General features: G+C 43.8%; 1 protein-coding gene across 2 annotated transcripts in view; it reads left to right on the top strand.

Moving 5' to 3' along the window:
• BRAP (BRCA1 associated protein) overlaps positions 1 to 22,406 on the top strand; it is a 155,897-nt gene extending 133,491 nt beyond the window's left edge. For both annotated transcript variants that reach the window (XM_063964394.1, XM_063964393.1), the window contains exons 8-12: positions 4,603 to 4,741; positions 5,109 to 5,218; positions 19,428 to 19,517; positions 20,098 to 20,201; positions 20,758 to 22,406. In XM_063964394.1, coding sequence (XP_063820464.1) covers positions 4,603 to 4,741; positions 5,109 to 5,218; positions 19,428 to 19,517; positions 20,098 to 20,201; positions 20,758 to 21,106 — 792 coding nt within the window. In that variant the 3' untranslated portion in view covers positions 21,107 to 22,406. The remainder of the gene's footprint in view (positions 1 to 4,602; positions 4,742 to 5,108; positions 5,219 to 19,427; positions 19,518 to 20,097; positions 20,202 to 20,757) is intronic.
• Positions 22,407 to 22,806: the final 400 nt, after the last annotated feature.

The raw sequence follows: 22,806 nt of genomic DNA, 5'->3' as shown, positions 1-22,806 counted from the left end.
AGAGCAATTAAAAGATGCATTTCTATATATGCATGATGCACAGCGGAATATTTGCCGACTGGCATCAAGTATAAGTGCGTTGTCCAATTATACCAGTAAAGTGGTCAGGTGATGCGGATTCCAAACGGCATTTGGAAGTATTGCCTTAAAAGAGGGGATGTACCCCAGGTCGCCTCTCAAAATAAGACGCCGTATTATCAGGCGCAGGCCTGGTTGGCAAGCGGACAAAAGGGTTCCTCTTTTCTGCTCGTGACAGAGGGAGAGGAAAATGGCTGCAGAGATCAGCCAGTTCCAAGGAACAGAAACTCTTTTCCGCCTCTGCCAAGCCCTCAGTATGACGCTAGGGCTTTACAAGTTCAGGCACGGTGGGGTCCCGTTCTCAATGAATTTCAGTGCGCAGTGGGCTCACTCGCAAGTAGACCCCTGGATCCTTCTGGTAATATTTCAGGGGTACAAATTGGAATTCGAGACGTATCCCCCTCGCCGTTTCCAAAGGTCTGTTTTACCGACGTCTCCCGCTGACAGGGAGGCAGTTTTGGAAACCATTCACAAGCTGTATTCCCAGCAGGTGATAATCAAGGTACCCCTCCTGCAACAGGGAACGGGGTATTATTCCACACTATTGTGGTACCGAAGCCAGACGGCTCGGTGAGACCGATTTTAAAATCTAAAATCTTTGAACACTTGCATACAGAGGTTCAAATTCAAAATTGAGTCACTCAGAGCAGTGATTGCAAACCTGGAAGAAGGGGACTACATGATGTCTCGGGACATCAAGGATGCTTACCTTCATGTCAAAATTTACCCTTCTCACCAAGGGTATTTCAGGTTATGGTACAGAACTGTCACTATCAGTTCGGACGCTGCCGTAGGGATGGTCCACGGCACCCCGGGTCTTTACTGAAGTAATGACCGTAATGATGATATTCCTTCGAAGGAAGGGAATTTTAGTTATCCGTTACTTGGACGATTCCCTGATAAGGGTAAGATCCAGGGAACAGTTGGAGATCGGTGTAGCACTATATCAGGTAGTGTTGCGGCAGCACGATTGGATTCTCAATATTCCAAAATCGCAGCTGGTTCCGACGACTTGTCTTCTGTTCCTAGGGATGATCCTGGACACAGTCCAGAAAGAAGGTGTTTCTCCCGGAGGAGAAAGCCAGGGAGTTATCCGAGCTAGTCAGGAACCTCCTAAAACCGAACCAAGTCTCAGTGCATCATTGCACAAGGGTTCTGGGTAAAAATGGTGGCTTCCTACGAAGCAATCCCATTCGGCAGATTCCACGCAAGACTTTCCAGTGGAACCTACTGGACAAATGGTCCGGGTCGCATCTTCAGATGCTTCAGCGGATAACCCTGTCACCGGGGACAAGGGTATCCCTCCTGTGGTGGTTGCAGAGTGCTCATCTTCTAGAGGGCCGCAGATTCGGCATTCGGGACTGGGTCCTGGTGGCCACGGATGCCAGCCTGCGAGGCTGGGGAGCAGTCACACAGGGAAGGAATTTCCAGGGCTTATGGTCAAGCCTGGAGACATCTCTTCATATAAACATTCTGGAACTAAGGGCCATTTACAATGCCCTAAGTCAAGCGAAACCCCTGCTTCAGGGTCAGGCGGTATTGATCCAATCGGACAACATCACGTCAGTCGCCCACGTAAACAGACAGGGCGGCACGGGAAGCAGGGGGGCAATGGCAGAAGCTGCAAGGATTCTTCGCTGGGCGGAAAATCATGTGATAGCACTGTCAGCAGTGTTCATTCCGGGAGTGGACAACTGGGAAGCAGACTTCCTCAGCAGACACGACCTTCACCCGGGAGAGTGGGGACTTCACCCAGAAGTCTTCCACCTGATTGTAAACCGTTGGGAAAAACCAAAGGTGGACATAATGGCGTCCCGTCTAAACAAAAAACTAGACAGATATTGCGCCAGGTCAGGGGACCCTCAGGCAATAGCGGTGGACGCTCTGGTAACACCGTGGGTGTACCAGTCAGTGTATGTGTTCCCTCCTCTGCCTCTCATGCCAAAAGTACTGAGAATCATAAGAAGGAGAGGAGTAAGAACTATACTCGTGGTTCCGGATTGGCCAAGAAGGACTTGGTATCCGGAACTTCAAGAGATGCTCACGGACGAACCGTGGCCTCTACCTCTAAGAAAGGACCTGCTCCAGCAGGGGCCTTGTCTGTTCCAAGACTTACCGCGGCTGCGTTTGACGGCTTGGCGGTTGAACGCCGGATCCTGAAGGAAAAAGGCATTCCAAATGAAGTCATCCCTACCCTGGTCAAGGCCAGGAAGGACGTAACCGCAAAACATTATCACCGCATTTGGCGAAAATATGTTGCGTGGTGGGAGGCCAAGAAGGCCCCTACAGAGGAATTTCAACTGGGTCGTTTCCTCCATTTCCTGCAAACAGGACTGTCTATGGGCCTAAAATTAGGGTCCATTAAGGTTCAAATTTCGGCCCTGTCGATTTTCTTCCAAAAGGAACTGGCTTCAGTGCCTGAAGTTCAGACATTTGTAAAAGGGGTACTGCATATACAGCCTCCTTTTGTGCCTCCAGTGGCACCTTGGGATCTCAATGTTGTGTTGAGTTTCCTAAAGTCACATTGGTTTGAACCACTCACCACTGTGGACTTAAAATATCTCACATGGAAGGTGACGATGCTGTGAGCCCTGGCTTCAGCCAGGCGTGTGTCAGAATTGGCGGCTTTATCATATAAAAGCCCTTATTTAATATTTCATTCTGACAGGGCAGAATTGAGGACTTGTCCTCAATTTCTACCTAAGGTGGTTTCTGCATTTCACATGAAGCAACCTATTGTGGTACCTGCGGCTACTAAGGACTTGGAGGATTCCAAGTTGCTTGACGTGGTCAGGGCCCTGAAAATATATGTTTCCAGGACGGCTGGAGTCAGAAAATCTGACTCTCTGTTTATCCTGTATGCACCCAACAAACTGGGTGCTCCTGCTTCTAAGCAGACGATTGCTCGTTGGATTTGTAATACAATTCAGCTTGCACATTCTGTGGCAGGCCTGCCACAGCCAAAAATCTTAAAATGCCCACTCCACAAGGAAGGTGGGCTCATCTTGGGCAGCTGCCCGAGGGGTCTCGGCTTTACAACTTTGCCGAGCAGTTACTTGGTCAGGAGCAAATACGTTTGTAAACTTCTACAAATTTGATACCCTGGCTGAGGAGGACCTGGAGTTCTCTCATTCGGTGCTGCAGAGTCATCCGCACTCTCCCGCCCGTTTGGGAGCTTTGGTATAATCCCCATGGTCCTTACGGAGTTCCCAGCATCCACTAGGACGTCAGAGAAAATAAGAATTTACTTACCGATAATTCTATTTCTCGTAGTCCGTAGTGGATGCTTGGCGCCCATCCCAAGTGCGGATTGTCTGCAATACTGGTACATAATTATTGTTACCAAAAAAAAAAAAAAAAATTCGGGTTATTGTTGTAGTGAGCCATCTTTTATAGAGGCTTCTCTATTATCATGCTGTTAACTGGGTTCAGATCACAAGTTGTACAGTGTGATTGGTGTGGCTGGTATGAGTCTTACCCGGGATTCAAAATCCTTCCTTATTGTGTACGCTCGTCCGGGCACAGTATCCTAACTGAGGCTTGGAGGAGGGTCATAGGGGGAGGAGCCAGTGCACACCAGGTGATCCTAAAGCTTTCTTTAGATGTGCCCTGTCTCCTGCGGAGCCGCTATTCCCCATGGTCCTTACGGAGTTCCCAGCATCCACTACGGACTACGAGAAATAGAATTATCGGTAAGTAAATTCTTATTTTTTCCTCCTTCCGTGACTTCCCAAGACCGGAATAATCTAGCTGTGCAAGCTGTAGCCATGCTCTGCAGACTTATTTGGTCAAGACTTCTGTCTGCCGCACAGATTCTCTGCTTGTTCTTTACGACGCACATAAACGCAGTTGACCAGCTGCTAAGCAAACCATTGCGAGTTTAATCTGTTCAGTCATCCCTTGAGCCTATTCTAATGTTGGCCGACCAACACTACACTTAGCTAAGGCGGTGGTGACCTCCTGGGTGAGGCGACACAGGGCTTTGATGCAACAGGTCTGTCGTGCAGCTACCTGGTCCTCTGTCTGCATGTTTGTTTGTTTTTTCACTGTTTTCATGTGTTTGCATTTGGCGACACACACTTTGGGTGTACAGTTCTCTAGTCAGGCAGCCTGAGCGTTTCCTACCCTGGGGGCCACTGTTAAACGTCCCATTATCCAGTGTCCCACCAGCCTTGTTGCAAGAGAAAATGGGATTTTGATCGCTTATCGTTGAATCCTTTTCTCTTAAGCAGGCTCTGGGACACTGCGTTCCCTCCCTCACATTCAGTCATATGAGGTTTTGGTCCTTGACCATCTTTTCCCTACTTTTGAAAGCTAAAATTTAAGTGCCAGCTCCAGCTCCAACCTGCAATCCCACGGTCCAGTGTTCCACAGCCTGCTTAAGAGAAAAGTATTAAATGGTAAGTAACCAAATATCCTATTTCAGTATTTTTTTAAGAAAGGTTGGAAAAAACTGTTTTACAAATGGTAATTAAAGTTGATAGTGGAACACTACTGGTTAACTCATTGATCTATGTCTTGCAGAATCTCTGGATCTGTTTAATTTGTGGCCATATTGGCTGTGGTAGGTATGTTAGCAGACATGCATATAAGCATTTTGAGGAAACGCAGCATACTTACGCAATGCAACTGACCAATCACAGAGTCTGGGATTATGCTGGAGGTGAGCAAACACATATCCTGGTATTTCTGTGTGTTTCATAACTGGAATTTACAATGTGTCTTAGGATAGTCTCTAAACTATGCAGTTCTCAGATAAAGGCAATCAGGATGACACATGGATTACTTTTGTAAATCATACTTCTTGATTGTGAACTTGATGGGTTTTTTTATTAAATAAAACTCTGTAACCTAATTTACTTATGTGTGTGTATGTGATGGAAAGTAGGTAGATAGCGTACCCTACATTTACTGATTATTTTTAAATGGCTAGCCAGTGTAGTTTAATGGTTGAATTAAATCATGTATTACCCCATAATCTTTTATTTTATTTGTTTTTGCTCAGTAACTTGTCTTTGCTCCACCTTCAGATAATTATGTTCATCGATTGGTTGCAAACAAAACGGATGGAAAAATAGTGCAATATGAATGTGAAGGGGACACATGCCAGGATGAAAAGATAGATTCTCTGCAGTTAGAGGTGAGTAAAATGGTCTTACTACATACAGATATACAGATTACTGAGGTCTGATTTTGTTTATCAATACTAGATCCTGACACACGGTACACAAAAACTGCTATTAGCATTTGCAACATTTAGGCTTATGTTTTTCCAGGGACATAGTAAAAAGAAAAACCGCCTTAAAATCTGTGTACACTAGACTTGTTTGCCCAGCCTGTTACTTTGGATCAAGATGGTTTCCTACTCTATGGTTTCTTAAACTGAAACTGCAGTATGTTACTTAAAGACATACACATATAAATTCTCAAAAGACCTAGGAGAACACTTATGAAAGATAGTAGAAAAGGTGGTGTTGGCCATAGCAGTGGTCAGATTCTGTTCTTTTCTAGAGCAATTTATAAAATGAAAGCAACATCTAATTGGTTTCCAGAGTCTTTGGATCATATTGAGGTGTTTTTCTCATAGTGTGGATTTCTTTTGAATTTGTGCCATCATTACGAGTATGTGGGATTATGAGAACAGACAATACGGGCGTTTCCTGTATTCTTCCCAGACCATGGTCAAATGTCTCATTGGAGTTGATAACTGCAAACATTAGTCCCCTAAACCTAACCAAATCCTAGTATTCACACCTTTATTATTCCATTTTCTGGCAGTACCTTGCACATTTCACTCATGTCTAGATCCTTTTCCCTTTTCACCTGTATTCTTAGGTGTCCCACTATAGTGTCCAGCCATCAGAGGTCACCAGTAGTTGCACATGCAACTCTTGTCTTTGATCTCCACATATCTAAAGTCAATCAGGGAGAGTTATTCTGGCAACTGATCTGAGAACCTCTTAACTCAGTCAGGGAAGAGGGCTATGGTTGCATATCTCCTGTGCATGCATACATATGGTGCAACCACAGAAAGCTTTGTAGTATTCTATTTATATGCTATGCATACCCATGTCTGCCTTCTGTTAGAGCGCTTTTTTGTTCTTTGTTGCTGTTATCAGTTCCAGTATTCTTGGCCTCATAGCAACATTTTGAAGGGGCCCGTCTCAATGCTTTATGGGGCCCATTTATCAAAAAATAGTTGCAGCTATTTTCTCAAAACACCTGCTTTCAGGGGTTAGCCGCAAATATTAAGTATCCCCTGGATGTTTGTAGAAGGGACCGCTGTAGATATCTGTGATACCTGCTGCGATTCTCCATTCCTGTTGGCAGCCGCATACCCTATAGGTTTCTTTGCAGAATGAAATGCTGGCAGGTTTATCCAGAGTGTGAACCCTTCGCCGAAATGTCCTCTGTGCATGTGCGATCAGCGGGACCACGCATGCACAGAAGCCCTGGCAGCTTACTCAGCACATCACAGGGACTTTTAGAGCCCCTGACCCAACGGGTACACAATCATACATCCAGCCTATGTGATTGCATATTGCAATGTGATCCTGGACGCTAATATCGCTCCCAGATCACATTGAATATGCGATCAATGATAAATGGGCCCCTTAGAGAGACAACTTTCTCTGCAGCAATTGTACATTTTATGAACCATAGTAGTGCACTAGTTAATTTATGCCCTATTTCTCTGACGTCCTAAGTGGATGCTGGGACTCCGTAAGGACCATGGGGATTAGCGGCTCCGCAGGAGACTGGTCACAACTAAAGAAAGCTTTAGGACTACCTGGTGTGCACTGGCTCCTCCCACCAAGACCCTCCTCCAGACCTCAGTTAGATTCTTGTGCCCGGCTGAGCTGGATGCACACTAGGGGCTCTCCTGAGCTCCTAGAAAGAAAGTATATTTAGGATTTTTATTTTACAGTGAGATCTGCTGGCAACAGACTCACTGCAGCGAGGGACTAAGGGGAGAAGAAGCGAACCTACCTAACAGGTGGTAGTTTGGGCTTCTTAGGCTACTGGACACCATTAGCTCCAGAGGGATCGACCGCGGGACCCGAACTTGGTGTTCGTTCCCTGAGCCGCGCCGCCGTCCCCCTTACAGAGCCAGAAGCATGAAGAGTCCGGAAAATCGGCGGCAGAAGACTTCGGTCTTCACCAAGGTAGCGCACAGCACTGCAGCTGTGCGCCATTGCTCCTCATGTACACCTCACACTCCGGTCACTGATGGGTGCAGGGCGCTGGGGGGGGGCGCCCTGAGAAGCAATTGCCTGAGGGCAATATATGACACCTTGGCTGGCAAATCTACATCATATATAGTCCTAGAGGCTATATAGATGTAAAATTACCCCTGCCAGTATTCCAGAAAAAGCGGGAGAAAGTCAGTTGAAAAAGGGGTGGGGCTTCTCCCTCAGCACACTGGCGCCATTTTCTCTTCACAGTGCAGCTGGAAGACAGCTCCCAAGGCTCTCCCCTGTAGTTTTCAGGCTCAAAGGGTTAAAAAGAGAGGGGGGGGCACTAAATTTAGGCGCAATATATGTATACAAGCAGCTATTTGGGGAAAAATCACTGTTATAGTGTTAATCCCTGCATTATATAGCGCTCTGGTGTGTGCTGGCATACTCTCTCTCTGTCTCCCCAAAGGACTTTGTGGGGTCCTGTCCTCAGTCAGAGCATTCCCTGTGTGTGTGCGGTGTGTCGGTACTGCTGTGTCGACATGTTGGATGAGGAAGGTTACGTGGAGGCGGAGCAGAGGCCGATAAATGGGATGTCGCCCCCTGTGGGGCCGACACCAGAGTGGATGGATAGGTGGAAGGTATTAACCGACAGTGTCAACTCCTTACATAAAAGGCTGGATGACGTAACAGCTGTGGGACAGCCGGCTTCTCAGCCTGCGCCTGCCCAGGCGTCTCAAAGACCTTCAGGGGCTCAAAAAACGCCCGTTACCGCAGATGGCAGACACAGATGTCGACACGGAGTCTGACTCCAGTGGCGACGAGGTTGAGACATATACACAATCCACTAGGAACATCCGTTACATGATCTCAGCAATGAAAAATGTGTTACGCATTTTCTGACATGAACCCAAGTACCACATAAAAGGGGTTTTATTTTTGGGGAGAAAAAGCAGCCAGTGTTTTGTTCCCCCATCAGATGAATGAATGAAGTGTGTAAAGAAGCGTGGTTTCCCCCGATAAGAAACTGGTAATTTCTAAAAAGTTACTGATGGCGTCCCCTTTCCCGCCAGAGGATAGGTCACGTTGGGAGATATCCCTTAGGGTGGATAAGGCGCTCACACGTTTGTCAAAAGGTGGCACTGCCGTCTTAGGATACGGCCACCTTGAAGGAACCTGCTGATAAAAAGCAGGAGGCGATCCTGAAGTCTGTATTTACACACTCAGGTTATATACTGAGACCTGCAATTGCCTCAGCATAAATAGGGCTGCTGCAGCGTGGTCTGATACCCTGTCAGATAATATTAATACGCTAAGACAGGGATAATATTTTGCTAACATTGAGCATATTTAAGACGTTGTCTTATATATAAAGGATGCACAGAGGGATATTTGCCGGCTGGCATCCAGAATTAATGCAATGTCCATTCTGCCGGGAGGGTATTAGAAACCCGGCAGTGGACAGGTGATGCTGCCTGTAAAAGGCACATGGAGATTCTGCCTTATAAGGGTGAGGAATTGTTTGGGGATGGTCTCTGGGACCTCGTATCCACAGCAACAGCTGGGAAGAAAAATTTTTACCTCAGGTTTCCTCACAGCCTAAGAAAGCACCGTATTTTCAGGTACAGTCCTTTCGGCTTCAGAAAAGCAAGCGTGTCAAAGGCGCTTCCTTTCTGCACAGAGACAAGGGAAGAAGGAAAAAAGATGCACCAGCAGCCAGTTCCCAGGATCAAAAATCTTCCCCCGCTTCCTCTGAGTCCACCGCATGACGCTGGGGCTCCACAGGTGGAGACAGGTGCGGTAGGGGCGCGTCTCGGGAACTTCTGGGACCAGTGGGCTTGCCCACAGGTGGATCTCTAGGTTCTGCAAATAGTATCACAGGGATACAGGCTGGAGTTCGAGGCGACTCCCCCTCGCCGTTACCTCACATCAGCCTTGCCGGCTGCCCTCGGAGAAAGGTAAAAGCCTTGAACACTTATATACGAAGGTTCAAGTTCAAAATGGCGATTATTGCAAGCCTGGAGAATTTCATGGTATCACTGGACATCAAGGATGATTACCTGCATGTCCCTATTTACCCTCTTCACCAGGAGTACCTCAATATTGTGGTACAGGATTGTAATTACCAATTCCAGACGTTGCCGTTGGTCTGTCCCCGGCACCGAGGTATTTACCAAGGTAATGGCCGAAATAATTATCCCGTACTTGGACAATCTTCTTATAAAGGCGAGGTCCAGGGAGCAGTTGTTCGTCGGAGTAGCACTATCTCGGGAAGTGCTACAACAGCACGGTTGGATTCTGAATATTCCAAAGTCGCAGCTGGTTCCTACGACGCGTCTACTGTTCCTGGGTATGGTTCTGGACACAGAACAGGATAAAAAGGGTTTCTCCCGGAGGAGAAGTCCAAAGAGTTGTTGTCTCTAGACAGAAACCTCCTAATACGTATACAGGTGTCGGTGCATCAATGCACGCGAGCCCTGGGAAAGATGGTAGCTTCTTACAAAGAAATTCCATTCGCCAGGTCCCATGCAAGGATTTTCCAGTGGGATCTGTTGGACAAGTGGTCCGGGTCGCATCTTCAGATGCATCGGCGGATAACCCTGTCTCCAAGGGTCAGGGTGTCGCTGTTGTGGTGGCTGCAGAGTGCTCATCTTCTAGGGGGCCGCAGATTCGGCATACAGTACTGGGTCCTTGTGACCACGGATGCCAGCCTTCGAGGCTGGGGGGCAGTCACACAGGGAAGGAACTTCCAAGGCTATGGAAAAGTCAGGAGACTTCCCTACACATAAATATTCTGGAACTGAGGGCCATTTACAATGCCCTAAGTCAGGCTAGACCCCTGCTTCAACACCGGCCGGTGCTGATCCAGTCAGACAACATCACGGCGGTCGCTCATGTAAACCGACAGGGCGGCACAAGAAGCAGGATGGCGATGGCAGAAGCCACAAGGATTCTCCAATGGGCGGAAAATCATGTGTTAGCACTGTCAGCAGTGTTCATTCCCGGAGTGGACAACTAAGAAACCTCCACCCGGGAGAGTGGGGACTTCATCCAGAAGTCTTCCAAATGATTGTACACCGTTGGGAAAGGCCACAGGTGGACATGATGGCGTCCCGCCTCAACTAAAAGTTACAAAGATATTGCGCCAGGTCAAGGACCCTCAGGCGATAGCTGTGGACGCTCTGGTAACACCGTGGGTGTACCAGTTGGTGTATGTGTTCCCTTCTCTGCCTCTCTTACCCAGGGTAATGAGAATAATAAGGAGGAGAGGAGTAAGAACTATACTCATTGTTCCGGGTTGGCCAAGAAAAGCTTGGTAACCAGAACTCCAAGAAATGATCTCAGAGGACCCATGGCCTCTGCCGCTCAGACAGGACCTGCTGCAGCAGGGGGCCTGTCTGTTCCAAGACGTACCGCGGCTGCGTTGACGGCATGGCGGTTGAACGCCAGATCCTGAAGGAAAAGGGAATTCCGGAGGAAGTTATCCCTACGCTATTTGAAGCTAGGAAAGAAGTGAACGCAAACCATTATCATCGCATATGGCAGAAATATGTTGCGTACTGTGAGGCCAGGAAGGCCCCAAAAGAGTAATTTCAGCTAGGTCGATTTCTGCACTTCCTACAGTCAGAGGTGACTATGGGCCTAAAATTGGGTTCCATTAAGGTCCAGATTTCGGCTCTATCGATTTTCTTCCAAAATTGAACTGGCTTCACTGCCTGAAGTTCAGACTTTTGTTAAGGGAGTGCTGCATAGTCAGCCCCCGTTTGTGCCTCCAGTGGCACCGTGGGATCTCAACGTGGTGTTGGATTTCCTGAAGTCGCATTGGGTTGAGCCACTTAAATCCGTGGAGCTATAATACCTCAGGTGGAAAGTGGTCATTCTGTGGGCCTTGGCGTCGGCCAGGCGTGTATCAGAATTGGCGGCTTTGTCATACAAAAGCCCTTATCTGTATTTTATATGGATAAGGCGGAATTGAGGACTCGTTCCCAATTCCTTCCTAAGGTGGTATAATTTTTTAATGTGAACCAACCTATTGTGGTGCCTGCGGCTACTTGGGACTTGGAGGATTCCAAGTTACTGGATGTAGTCAGGGCCCTGAAAAGTATATGTTTCCAGGACAGCTGGAGTCAGGAAAACTGACTCGCTATTTCTCCTGTATGCACCCAACAAGCTGGGTGCTCCTGCTTCTAAGCAGACGATTGCTCGCTGGATCTGTAGCACGATTCAACTTGCACATTCTGCGGCTGGACTGCCGCACCCTAATTCTGTAAAAGCCCATTCCACGAGAAAAGTGGGCTCTTCTTGGGCGGCTGCCCGAGGGGTCTCGGCTTTACAACTTTGCCGAGCTGTTACTTGGTCGGGTTAAAACATTTTTGTAAGAGTCTACAAGTTTGATACCCTGGCTGAGGAGGACCTAGAGTTTGCTCATTCGGTGCTGCAGAGTCATCTGCACTCTCCCGCCCGTTTGGGAGCTTTGGTATAATCCCCATGGTCCTTACGGAGTCCCAGCATCCACTTAGGACGTCAGAGAAAATAAGATTTTACTCACCGGTAAATCTATTTCTCGTAGTCCGTAGTGGATGCTGGGCGCCCATCCCAAGTGCGGATTGTCTGCAATACTTGTTTATAGTTATTGCCTAACTAAAGGGTTATTGTCGAGCCATCTGTTGAGAGGCTCAGTTATATTTCATACTGTTAACTGGGTATAGTATCACGAGTTATACGGTGTGATTGGTGTGGCTGGTATGAGTCTTACCCGGGATTCAAAATCCTTCCTTATTGTGTCAGCTCTTCCAGGCACAGTATCCTAACTGAGGTCTGGAGGAGGGTCTTGGTGGGAGGAGCCAGTGCACACCAGGTAGTCCTAAAGCTTTCTTTAGTTGTGCCCAGTCTCCTGCGGAGCCGCTAATCCCCATGGTCCTTACGGAGTCCCAGCATCCACTACGGACTACGAGAAATAGATTTACCGGTTAGTAAAATCTTATTATTAGTGCCCAAGTAAATTTTTTGCCCCATGGTAGTGCCCTTTTTAATATTATGCCCCATACTAGTACCCTAGTTCACATTATGACTTATAGTAATGCCCTAGTTTACATTATGCCCCATAGTAGTGCCCTAGTTCATCTTATGCCCATAGTAGTGCCTTAGTTCATCTTATACCCCATAGTAGTGCCTTAGTTCATCTTATGCCCCATAGTAGTGCCTTAGTTCATCTTATACCCCATAGTAGTGCCCTAGTTCATCTTATGCCCCATAGTAGTGCCTTAGTTCATCTTATACCCCATAGTAGTGCCTTAGTTCATCTTATACCCCATAGTAGTGCCTTAGTTCATCTTATACCCCATAGTAGTGCCTTAGTTCATCTTATGCCCCATAGTAGTGCCTTAGTTCATCTTATACCCCATAGTAGTGCCTTAGTTCATCTTATACCCCATAGTAGTGCCTTAGTTCATCTTATACCCCATAGTAGTGCCTTAGTTCATCTTATGCCCCATAGTAGTGCCTTAGTTCATCTTATGCCCCATAGTATTGCCCTAGTTCATCTTATGCCCATTGTAGTGCCTTAGTTCATTTTATACCCCATAGTAGTGCCTTAGTTCATCTTATACCCCATAGTAGTGCCTTAGTTCATCTTATGCCCCTAAGTAGTGCCCTAGTTCATCTTATGCCCATAGTAGTGCCTTAGTTCATCTTATACCCCATAGTAGTGCCTTAGTTCATCTTATGCCCCATAGTAGTGCCTTAGTTCATCTTATGCCCCATAGTAGTGCCTTAGTTCATCTTATGCCCCATCGTAGTGCTTTAGTTCATCTTATGCCCATAGTAGTGCCTTAGTTCATCTTATACCCCATAGTAGTGCCTTAGTTCATCTTATGCCCCATAATAGTGCCTTAGTTCATCTTATGCCCCATAGTAGTGCCCTAGTTCATCTTATGCCCATTGTAGTGCCTTAGTTCATCTTATACCCCATAGTAGTGCCTTAGTTCATCTTATACCCCATAGTAGTGCCTTAGTTCATCTTATTCCCCATAGTAGTGCCCTAGTTCATCTTATGCCCAAGTAGTGCCTTAGTTCTTCTTATACCCCATAGTAGTGCCTTAGTTCATCTTATGCCCCATAGTAGTGCCTTAGTTCATCTTATACCCCATAGTAGTGCCTTAGTTCATCTTATACCCCATAGTAGTGCCTTAGTTCATCTTATACCCCATAGTAGTGCCTTAGTTCATCTTATGCCCCATAGTAGTGCCTTAGTTCATCTTATGCCCCATAGTATTGCCCTAGTTCATCTTATGCCCATTGTAGTGCCTTAGTTCATTTTATACCCCATAGTAGTGCCTTAGTTCATCTTATACCCCATAGTAGTGCCTTAGTTCATCTTATGCCCCTAAGTAGTGCCCTAGTTCATCTTATGCCCATAGTAGTGCCTTAGTTCATCTTATACCCCATAGTAGTGCCTTAGTTCATCTTATGCCCCATAGTAGTGCCTTAGTTCATCTTATGCCCCATAGTAGTGCCTTAGTTCATCTTATGCCCCATAGTAGTGCTTTAGTTCATCTTATGCCCATAGTAGTGCCTTAGTTCATCTTATACCCCATAGTAGTGCCTTAGTTCATCTTATGCCCCATAATAGTGCCTTAGTTCATCTTATGCCCCATAGTAGTGCCCTAGTTCATCTTATGCCCATTGTAGTGCCTTAGTTCATCTTATACCCCATAGTAGTGCCTTAGTTCATCTTATACCCCATAGTAGTGCATTAGTTCATCTTATTCCCCATAGTAGTGCCTTAGTTCATCTTATTCCCCATAGTAGTGCCCTAGTTCATCTTATGCCCAAGTAGTGCCTTAGTTCTTCTTATACCCCATAGTAGTGCCTTAGTTCATCTTATGCCCCATAATAGTGCCTTAGTTCATCTTATGCCCCATAGTAGTGCCCTAGTTCATCTTATGCCCATTGTAGTGCCTTAGTTCATCTTATACCCCATAGTAGTGCCTTAGTTCATCTTATTCCCCATAGTAGTGCCCTAGTTCATCTTATGCCCAAGTAGTGCCTTAGTTCTTCTTATACCCCATAGTAGTGCCTTAGTTCATCTTATGCCCCATAGTAGTGCCTTAGTTCATCTTATACCCCATAGTAGTGCCTTAGTTCATCTTATACCCCATAGTAGTGCCTTAGTTCATCTTATTCCCCATAGTAGTGCCCTAGTTCATCTTATGCCCAAGTAGTGCCTTAGTTCTTCTTATACCCCATAGTAGTGCCTTAGTTCATCTTATGCCCCATAGTAGTGCCTTAGTTCATCTTATGCCCCATAGTAGTGCCTTAGTTCATCTTATGCCCATAGTAGTGCCTTAGTTCATCTTATACCCCATAGTAGTGCCTTAGTTCATCTTATACCCCATAGTAGTGCCTTAGTTCATCTTATACCCCATAGTAGTGCCTTAGTTCATCTTATGCCCCATAGTAGTGCCTTAGTTCATCTTATGCCCCATAGTAGTGCCTTAGTTCATCTTATGCCCCATAGTAGTGCCTTAGTTCATCTTATGCCCCATAGTAGTGCCTTAGTTCATCTTATACCCCATAGTAGTGCCTCAGTTCATCTTATGCCCCATAGTAGTGCCTTAGTTCATCTTATACCCCATAGTAGTGCCTTAGTTCATCTAATGTCCCATAGTAGTGCCTTAGTTCATCTAATGTCCCATAGTAGTGCCTTAGTTCATCTAATGTCCCATAGTAGTGCCTTAGTTCATCTAATGTCCCATAGTAGTGCCTTAGTTCATCTAATGTCCCATAGTAGTGCCTTAGTTCATCTAATGTCCCATAGTAGTGCCTTAGTTCATCTAATGTCCCATAGTAGTGCCTTAGTTCATCTAATGTCCCATAGTAGTGCCTTAGTTCATCTAATGTCCCATAGTAGTGCCTTAGTTCATCTAATGTCCCATAGTAGTGCCTTAATTCATCTTATGCCCCATGTCCTAGTGGACATTATGTCACACTTGCCCCAGTGTATCATTGTGTCACTCATTGTCCCAGTACATATTATGCCACATTGTAGTGCCCCAGTTCGTATTGGTAGACATCTGTATGACTTGGGTGCAGGTGAATCGGGTCCCCTAAACCTCTGGGCCCCCCCTTCACCAACTATAGCTACGCCGATGGGGAGATGCATGTATATTTTCCAGTTAAAAAAAGAGAAATGTGTGTTTGTTGTTATTGCACGCTGCCTTAAGTACTTTGATTCTTCTGCTCATCTTGCTCTTTACTTCTATTACTGATTTGTCCTAAAGCAAATATTTGTATTCTAACTCTGTTGTGTTCCAGAAATGTATTTCATACACTTGGCTGCAACAGTGTGTGTCTTTTATAAACCTGCTCCAGGGCCACCCACCCTCCATCAACCCCACACTGATACTGACAAGGAATAAGTGAAAGACCCCTTCATAGTTTATCATTAGCCGTAATATATTAAACTTCATGGACTCTTTTCTGTGCAGCTGAAAAAGTGTTCTAACATTAGTATTTGTCAGCTATAACTTCCTTCCTTATTATGCGACACTGACTTGTCTGAGCTAATCTTTCTTCCTTCCACATATTGTACTATTCATGATGGAATTGCCCTTTGTCTCTGGTCATAACTGTTACATACACTCCATTTCTGATCTGTAGTAACATCCTAAATCTGTTGATCAGATCCTGAAAATAACAAATCCAACCCAGGGATACATTAGTTAACTTATAATTGACATAAAGAAGATATGAGTTAGAATCTGTAGCACAGAAAGACCTGTATAGAGTACTGATGCACAAACTAAAGGGGCCCATAAATCAGGCATCTATCTGGGCAATTCCCCGTTCTGCCGATGCCTGGGTCGGGTGGTCAGCAAAATCTAACATGTTGGACAATCTCGATTTGGAGAATTTTAACATGCTGGATTTTGGCAATCATTGGAGTCCACCGATCAGCAGATCGGCATCGAGGAATGGCTGTTGGATGTATTGCCAGCCATTCCCTGATGCGCATGTTACCACTGAGGTCCGTTCAAAACTTGACACCTGCTCTGGATTCCAGCGTCTTTGGATCATATTGAGGTGTTTTTCTCATAGTGTGGATTTCTTTTGAATTTGTGCCGTCATTACGAGTATGTGGGATTATGAGAACAGACAATACGGGCGTTTCTTGTATTCTTCCCAGACCATGGTCAAATGTCTCATTGGAGTTGATAACTGCAAGCATTGGTCCCCTAAACCTCACCAAATCTATTATTCACACCTTTATTATTCCATTGTCCCTAGTGACAGTACCCTACACATTTCACCTTTTTCTGCACATTCGCTTCTTCACTACTTAACAGTCCATGTTGTTGTTTTTTTCCAGCTGTGCCTAATACTAAATAAGAGCCTGGCTTGGATTTACTTTCATGTTTCCACCGTGGGTATTCCAACCTAAGCCCACTTATTATTAATAACCTCACAGATATACAGCACTTACTGTGTACAGTCTTCCTCTGAGAATTTAAATATTTTCCATTATTTAATGAAAGGGTTGATGTCTTGTATTGTAACAATGGAAACCATACTAAATGTTTAAAATTGAGAATATAGTTCCTTTTGACAAGTATATTTGCATTGTGTTATCTGATCATTCGGATGGCCTAAAGGCCCATACACACTGGGCGATTTTGATCTGAAAGCCGCACACTTTTAGTGTGTTGAGCTGCTTTCAGCTCAAAACTACCCAGTGTGGATGCCCCGGCGATGAGCGCTGATGCGCGCCCCCGCTTCATCGCAGGCGGCCGCCGTTCATCTGCTGGTATTACAGACGCTATGGAAAGCCGTTCACCCCCGCTGACATCGCTGGGCAGGGGAGAAAATCGCTCCGTGTGTATGCCAGGCCTGGCCAACCTGTGGCTCTCCAGCTGTTGTGAAACTACACATCCCAGCATGCCCTGCCACAGTTTTAGCATTCCCTAATAGCAAAAGTGTGGCAGGGCATGATGGGACTTGTAGTTTCACAACAGCTGGAGAGCCACAGGTTGGCCAGGCCTGGTGTATGCACTGAGCGATTTTCAGCCCAGCGATGTCAGCGATCATCGCTGTGCATACACGCTGGGCAAAAACACCCAGTGTGTATGCACCTTAAGAGTGAGTAAGACTTTTTAGTAGTAGTTTTCCACTTGTGTTGAATGTAGTAATTTGTAGAATACACTGTATCATTTCATCAGCACTTTTGGTTCCTGCTTTGGGGCTTCTGCATATTTAAATATTGACATTGTGCCTCTAGGACTGGAAGAGGCAATATTCATCACTACAGATGTTGTGGAACTACACTTGTCAGCATGCCCTGCCAAATATTTTTCTTGGCCTAACAGCAAAACAGGGCATACTAGGATGTGTAGTTCCAAAGCACCTGGAGTGCAACACGTTGCCTACTCCTGCTATAGGAGGTGATAAAGTGTCTTTATCACTTGGATTGTAGACTTCATAGGCTCTTTGGCCTTGGCATGGCTAGCATTGTTTCTCATGTAAGAACAAAATAACTCTAAGTAATGTCAACGTGTCAGCATATCAGTGGTGGATTATATAGAGTCTTTATTTGCTTAAAAAAAAGTTGCCAATTTTCCAGTGAACTTACTACTATGTGCCCCAATAGACAATGTCTCCATAGAAACGAACAAATTGATTCTCCATATCTCGGGTGCGGCTAAATACCAAATAGCGCGTAATTGGAAAGCTGCTACAGCCCCGGACAAACAGGAGCTATTGAATAGAATATGGTTCATCTCAAGGATGGACTATATAACCAGTCTACAAAATAACACAATACTAAAGTTTAATTCCGTATGGCTCCCTTGGTATAGGCTTCACAATACTCCTCTTCCGGGTCTTGATTAAGGCTCTGACCCCTTCCCGTTCTCTCCGCCCCCTCTTCTTCTTTTTTTTTTTTCTTTTTTTATTACCCCGACCTGTTGGGGACCTTCGCTTTTCATCTTTCACCGTTACCCTTCCTCTCCTCTTCCCTACTCTCCTCTATTCCCCCACTCCCCCGGCTTATAGTCTTTCTCTAAGTTATGTTTATAGTTGTTTTTCAACATACTTTCCAGGCACCTTTTTTCTATTTTTCTATAAGAACATATGTTAGCTGACATTGTCTCTTTATAGTTAGATTGTCGTCGTATACCTGTTAGGTGCATCTTTTTGGTTCACTTTACATGTACATTTCTCTTTTTTAAACAGAGATGTCTTACTTGACGATGCATGTGTACATGTTTGTGTGGGTGGGTGTGTGTGCGCATGCGCGTACACACATCCACCCTCTTTCCTTTTTTTTCTTTTCTTATTATTGTATACATGTATTGAACCATTTACTCAATCTCTCCTGGCATTTGGTTGCTACCATTTGACCCTTCGCTGTCATCTCTGTAACGGTTTGTATTTTCAATAAAAACTTTATGATTAGCATCTTTTTTTTTTATTCAATTTAAAACCCAGGATACAACAACAGTATATTTGTGCTCAATTAATTAAACATTACTGAAAAAAAGATACATATTTTATATTTGGTACAAATTCATTATTCTGGATAAACTAGGAGTGACTTCATTAAAATTGAACAGACTGATTGATTGTTTTGATGTATTAATAGTAGTTATGTAATAGAGGAGAATGTATATCATTTGGGTTTTTTCTAAGCAAAAAAATAAAAAATTCCAGAGTCTAGGGAGTACTGAAGTAAGGAAAATGTGACTAAACAGGACATCTTTTTATCTAATGCTAATACCAGAGTGAGCCAGCTATAAAGGCATTGTGTATATGAACACATGTCCTGCAATGGTGCCTGTGAGATTGGGGAATTCCTAAATTGCTGTAATTGAGGTCATTCATCAAGCAATTAAATATGATGATTGGCTAAGGTAATTAAACATAAAATATACTATCACATGAACACATTGGGATTAACTTCATTTACAGAGCTGTGTAAACAAATTTTATGCAATCCATAACAACTAGTACGATCCAAGATTTCATTGTTCCAGTGCAGTTTAAAAAGTGCAAAAAGAAACCATTTTATTAAAGGAAAACAATTGCATCATTTCCCTAATCTGCAAGTAATCCCTTGTCCGAATACCATCAGACCATTATTTCCGTTACTGTCATTGTGATCTTTTCTGTTTGTAGTACTCCTACCTGCTCACCAGCCAGCTGGAATCTCAGCGCATCTACTGGGAGAACAAGATTGTACGCTTGGAAAAAGATACCGCAGATGAGGTGAGTGACTACAAACAATCAATATGTATTTGTCACTTGAGACTGTATTTTGTAGATGCAGGGCAGAGTCTGCTACATTGCTTTATCTATCGTTTGTTCTATACTTCTAATAACCAGAAGGTCTGCAAACAACATAAACTAGATCGTTCTCATAAAATATAGTAATAGGTGAATTGCAGGTGTGTCTGCCAAATATTTTTGTCATTTAAGCAGTACTAACCTTTTTATTTGGGCATACTATAACAGCGCAGGTAGAATATAATACACATTAATTATACAGTACTTATTACATGCTCATATCAAATGCTTAGTTTAAATTTGGTAAATTAGTATATTCTACCATAGTAATTATTGTAGCATTTGCATAATTTCCATACACCTATCCGTAATCCACCTGTACCATTCTGTGAAAAAGGTACACGTTCAGTACCGTATATGGCTGATAATGAGGTCTCTTTATTATTCCTTGTGTGAAGTCTTCCGAGTCATAGCAGAGTCTCTCCAGGGCCCTCGGAGAGTGATATGACTAGGCAATTATATTATGACATTTTATGGCTGTGCATTGAATTTTCTCTTCTAGATTAACAATATGAAGGCCAAGTTCAAGGAGACAATCGATAAGTGTGACAGCATGGAGCACAGACTGAATGACCTTCTCAAGGAGAAACAAGCTGCAGAGAGGAGGTGTGCTTATTTTTTATTTTATTTTTTAAAGTTTGACCGTATATTGCAGGTTCTAAGAAGATGGGGCGACTATAAAAGGTACACGCTACCATCCCTGTAAAGCATTTGTACCTGCTAACCTCACCATGATATAATTGTGTATACATATCCTTCTAGGCCATTTTCCAAGATCATAAACCATAAAACAGAGGCCATTGTCTGTTATGTAGTATGAAGGAAGGGCCATTCCATGTATGTTGGATCCATATAATGAGAACATTAGAGCATACTCACTTTGGGAAAACACCATACACTGTGCCTATGCACATCACATATTGCATGCATGATCTGTACACAGAACATATTTGCTCTGGATTTAGAGCACAATATGTCTGCTCTGTACACATGCTACAACCACATCACACAGAAATCAAATTACATATCCATTCTGGATGCACACAACATCCAACATGTCCATCCAGGGTATATCTGATTATTTCATAGTGCTATACATATATTTTTCCTCTTGTGAAATAACCTTTTAGCAAGTAAAATTTATTTCTCTGTCATTTGAAAGGTGTACTCAGCTAAACACAAAGGTGTCCAAACTTTCTACTGAGCTGAAGGAAGAGCAGGAAATGAACAAATGTCTGAGAGCCAATCAGGCTGTGCTTCAAGCCAAGCTGAAAGAGGAGGAGAGTCTGAGGAAAGAGGCCTCTGAGCAGAAGGATATGCAGATTGTGGAAATGCAGGAGCAACTACGCGATGTCATGTTCTACTTGGAAGCTCAGCGGAAAATCAACCAGATGCCTGAGGAGGCACGGCAAGAAATTCAAGATGGCCAGATCAACATAGCTGTGGCATCCTCCAGCTCTCCACCAACTTCGGGGAAATCACGGAAGGGACGTGGAAAAAGAGGCAAATAGCACGTAAAAAAGTTGGCATTCTTTATCGCCAGAGATACCTTTTGGGCCTATGTTTGTTTTCCCTTTGGAGTGAGATAAATTGAACTTTGCTGCAAAGAAGTCTCACCAGTATCATTGCTGGGATGTCAGGAATCCCAGATTTATTATTTATAGCATAGTCTCTAGTCCTGAATGATCAGAGATGTAGACGTAAATGCTCTCTCTGAGAAACAAGCTTTTAAATTAAATAGCTGGGCGTATGCTACAAGAACACAAAAGCAGAAATCCTGCAATTTCCATGACCGATTTTATGACTTATTTTAAAGTCTTGTCACCCAAACTTTACTTTCTTTATAATCTTCAATGTTAGAGAGAAATGGTAATGACGCGGTCCATAAAAAACTTGTAAAGGCCTTTATGAGTGGATGAGAAGTTAAATTTTCTATGGAGTAGATTTACGGCATAGGATTTTGGATAATTTGTACAAATTTATTTTCATTTCTCTGCAAAATATACTAATTGTGAAATTTTTGGTGCAATTCCCCGGCAACTGTTTGATTTAGAAGTGATGAAGATCATACAAATAATTATTTCACAGATAAATGTTATATAACTCTTGCAGGTTTATTTAATAACGTTTCTTGCTAGCGCTTCATTTACAGGCTTGTAATTTACAACCGTGGTAATCACAAATTTAAAACAAAAAATTCCCATCATTCAATGACAGAAGTAGAAAGTTCATCTACCTACAAATATATTATAGGATGAACCAATACCCAGACATTTCATTAGGAGCCCGTGATAGAACGGATACACAAATTCACCATCTACTGAATTGATACGCTGCATTCTCTTGACTATTGACTGCAACAACAAAATAGCAGCCTCCGCCATGTTTTCAACAGCTACATTTTAAATCGTAGGAGGAACATTAGTACTTTTCTGTAAGGTAATACATTTTGGCATGAAACACTTGCTTGCCATAGCCAAATGTGCTCTTAATGCCATAGTGCAGCATTCTGATGCAAGGCACTTGCTGGAGAAGTTTATAAATTACAGTAAGTCAAAATGTAACTATGTATCACCCAGCAGTAGCTGGAAGGATGAAGATGCTGGTTCTGTATCGACAAGCGTAACCAAAATACTTATGTTCCTGTGTGTTTTAAAAGGTGGAAGTCTAGTGAATACAGACATTACACTCCTGTCCTCCAAAAACTGAATTCATCCAGTAATTTGGGGTTCTGTTGATTTTGTTGTATTGAGCCTAGTTTGTTGTCAGTTATTCAAATACATAAGTAATAAATTAGTTTCAGACTCTTAACTGACTTGTAGTACTATATGTGGGAATCGTAAGTTAAGGGAAGATACTAAACAATGTATGCCATTACATATGGAGTAGCTTCATGGGATCGGATTATGGTATGGTTGTACAGATTTTTATTTTTATTTTCAACTTATTTTTTTGTTTGTTTGTGTGTTTTCTTGGTGACTTGTCTTACCCAAATGTATAATTTAAAATATCTTGACATTTCAGAGTTTGGTTTACAAATAAAAAAATCCATCTATCCTTGATATTAAAGTATTAAAGGGCATAGTTCATGCTAAAAAGCATATCCTAAAAGTAAATAAATAATCAGACTAGATACAGTGTTTGGAAGCCTAGATTTGTGTGAACTTAGCCCAAAACAACCCCAAAAAAATGTTAAGGAAGTGACGTTGTG

This window comes from Pseudophryne corroboree, chromosome 1 (genome assembly GCF_028390025.1).
Source record: "Pseudophryne corroboree isolate aPseCor3 chromosome 1, aPseCor3.hap2, whole genome shotgun sequence".
NCBI lineage: Eukaryota > Metazoa > Chordata > Amphibia > Anura > Myobatrachidae > Pseudophryne > Pseudophryne corroboree.
This window is presented reverse-complemented; position numbering and strand designations above follow the sequence as displayed.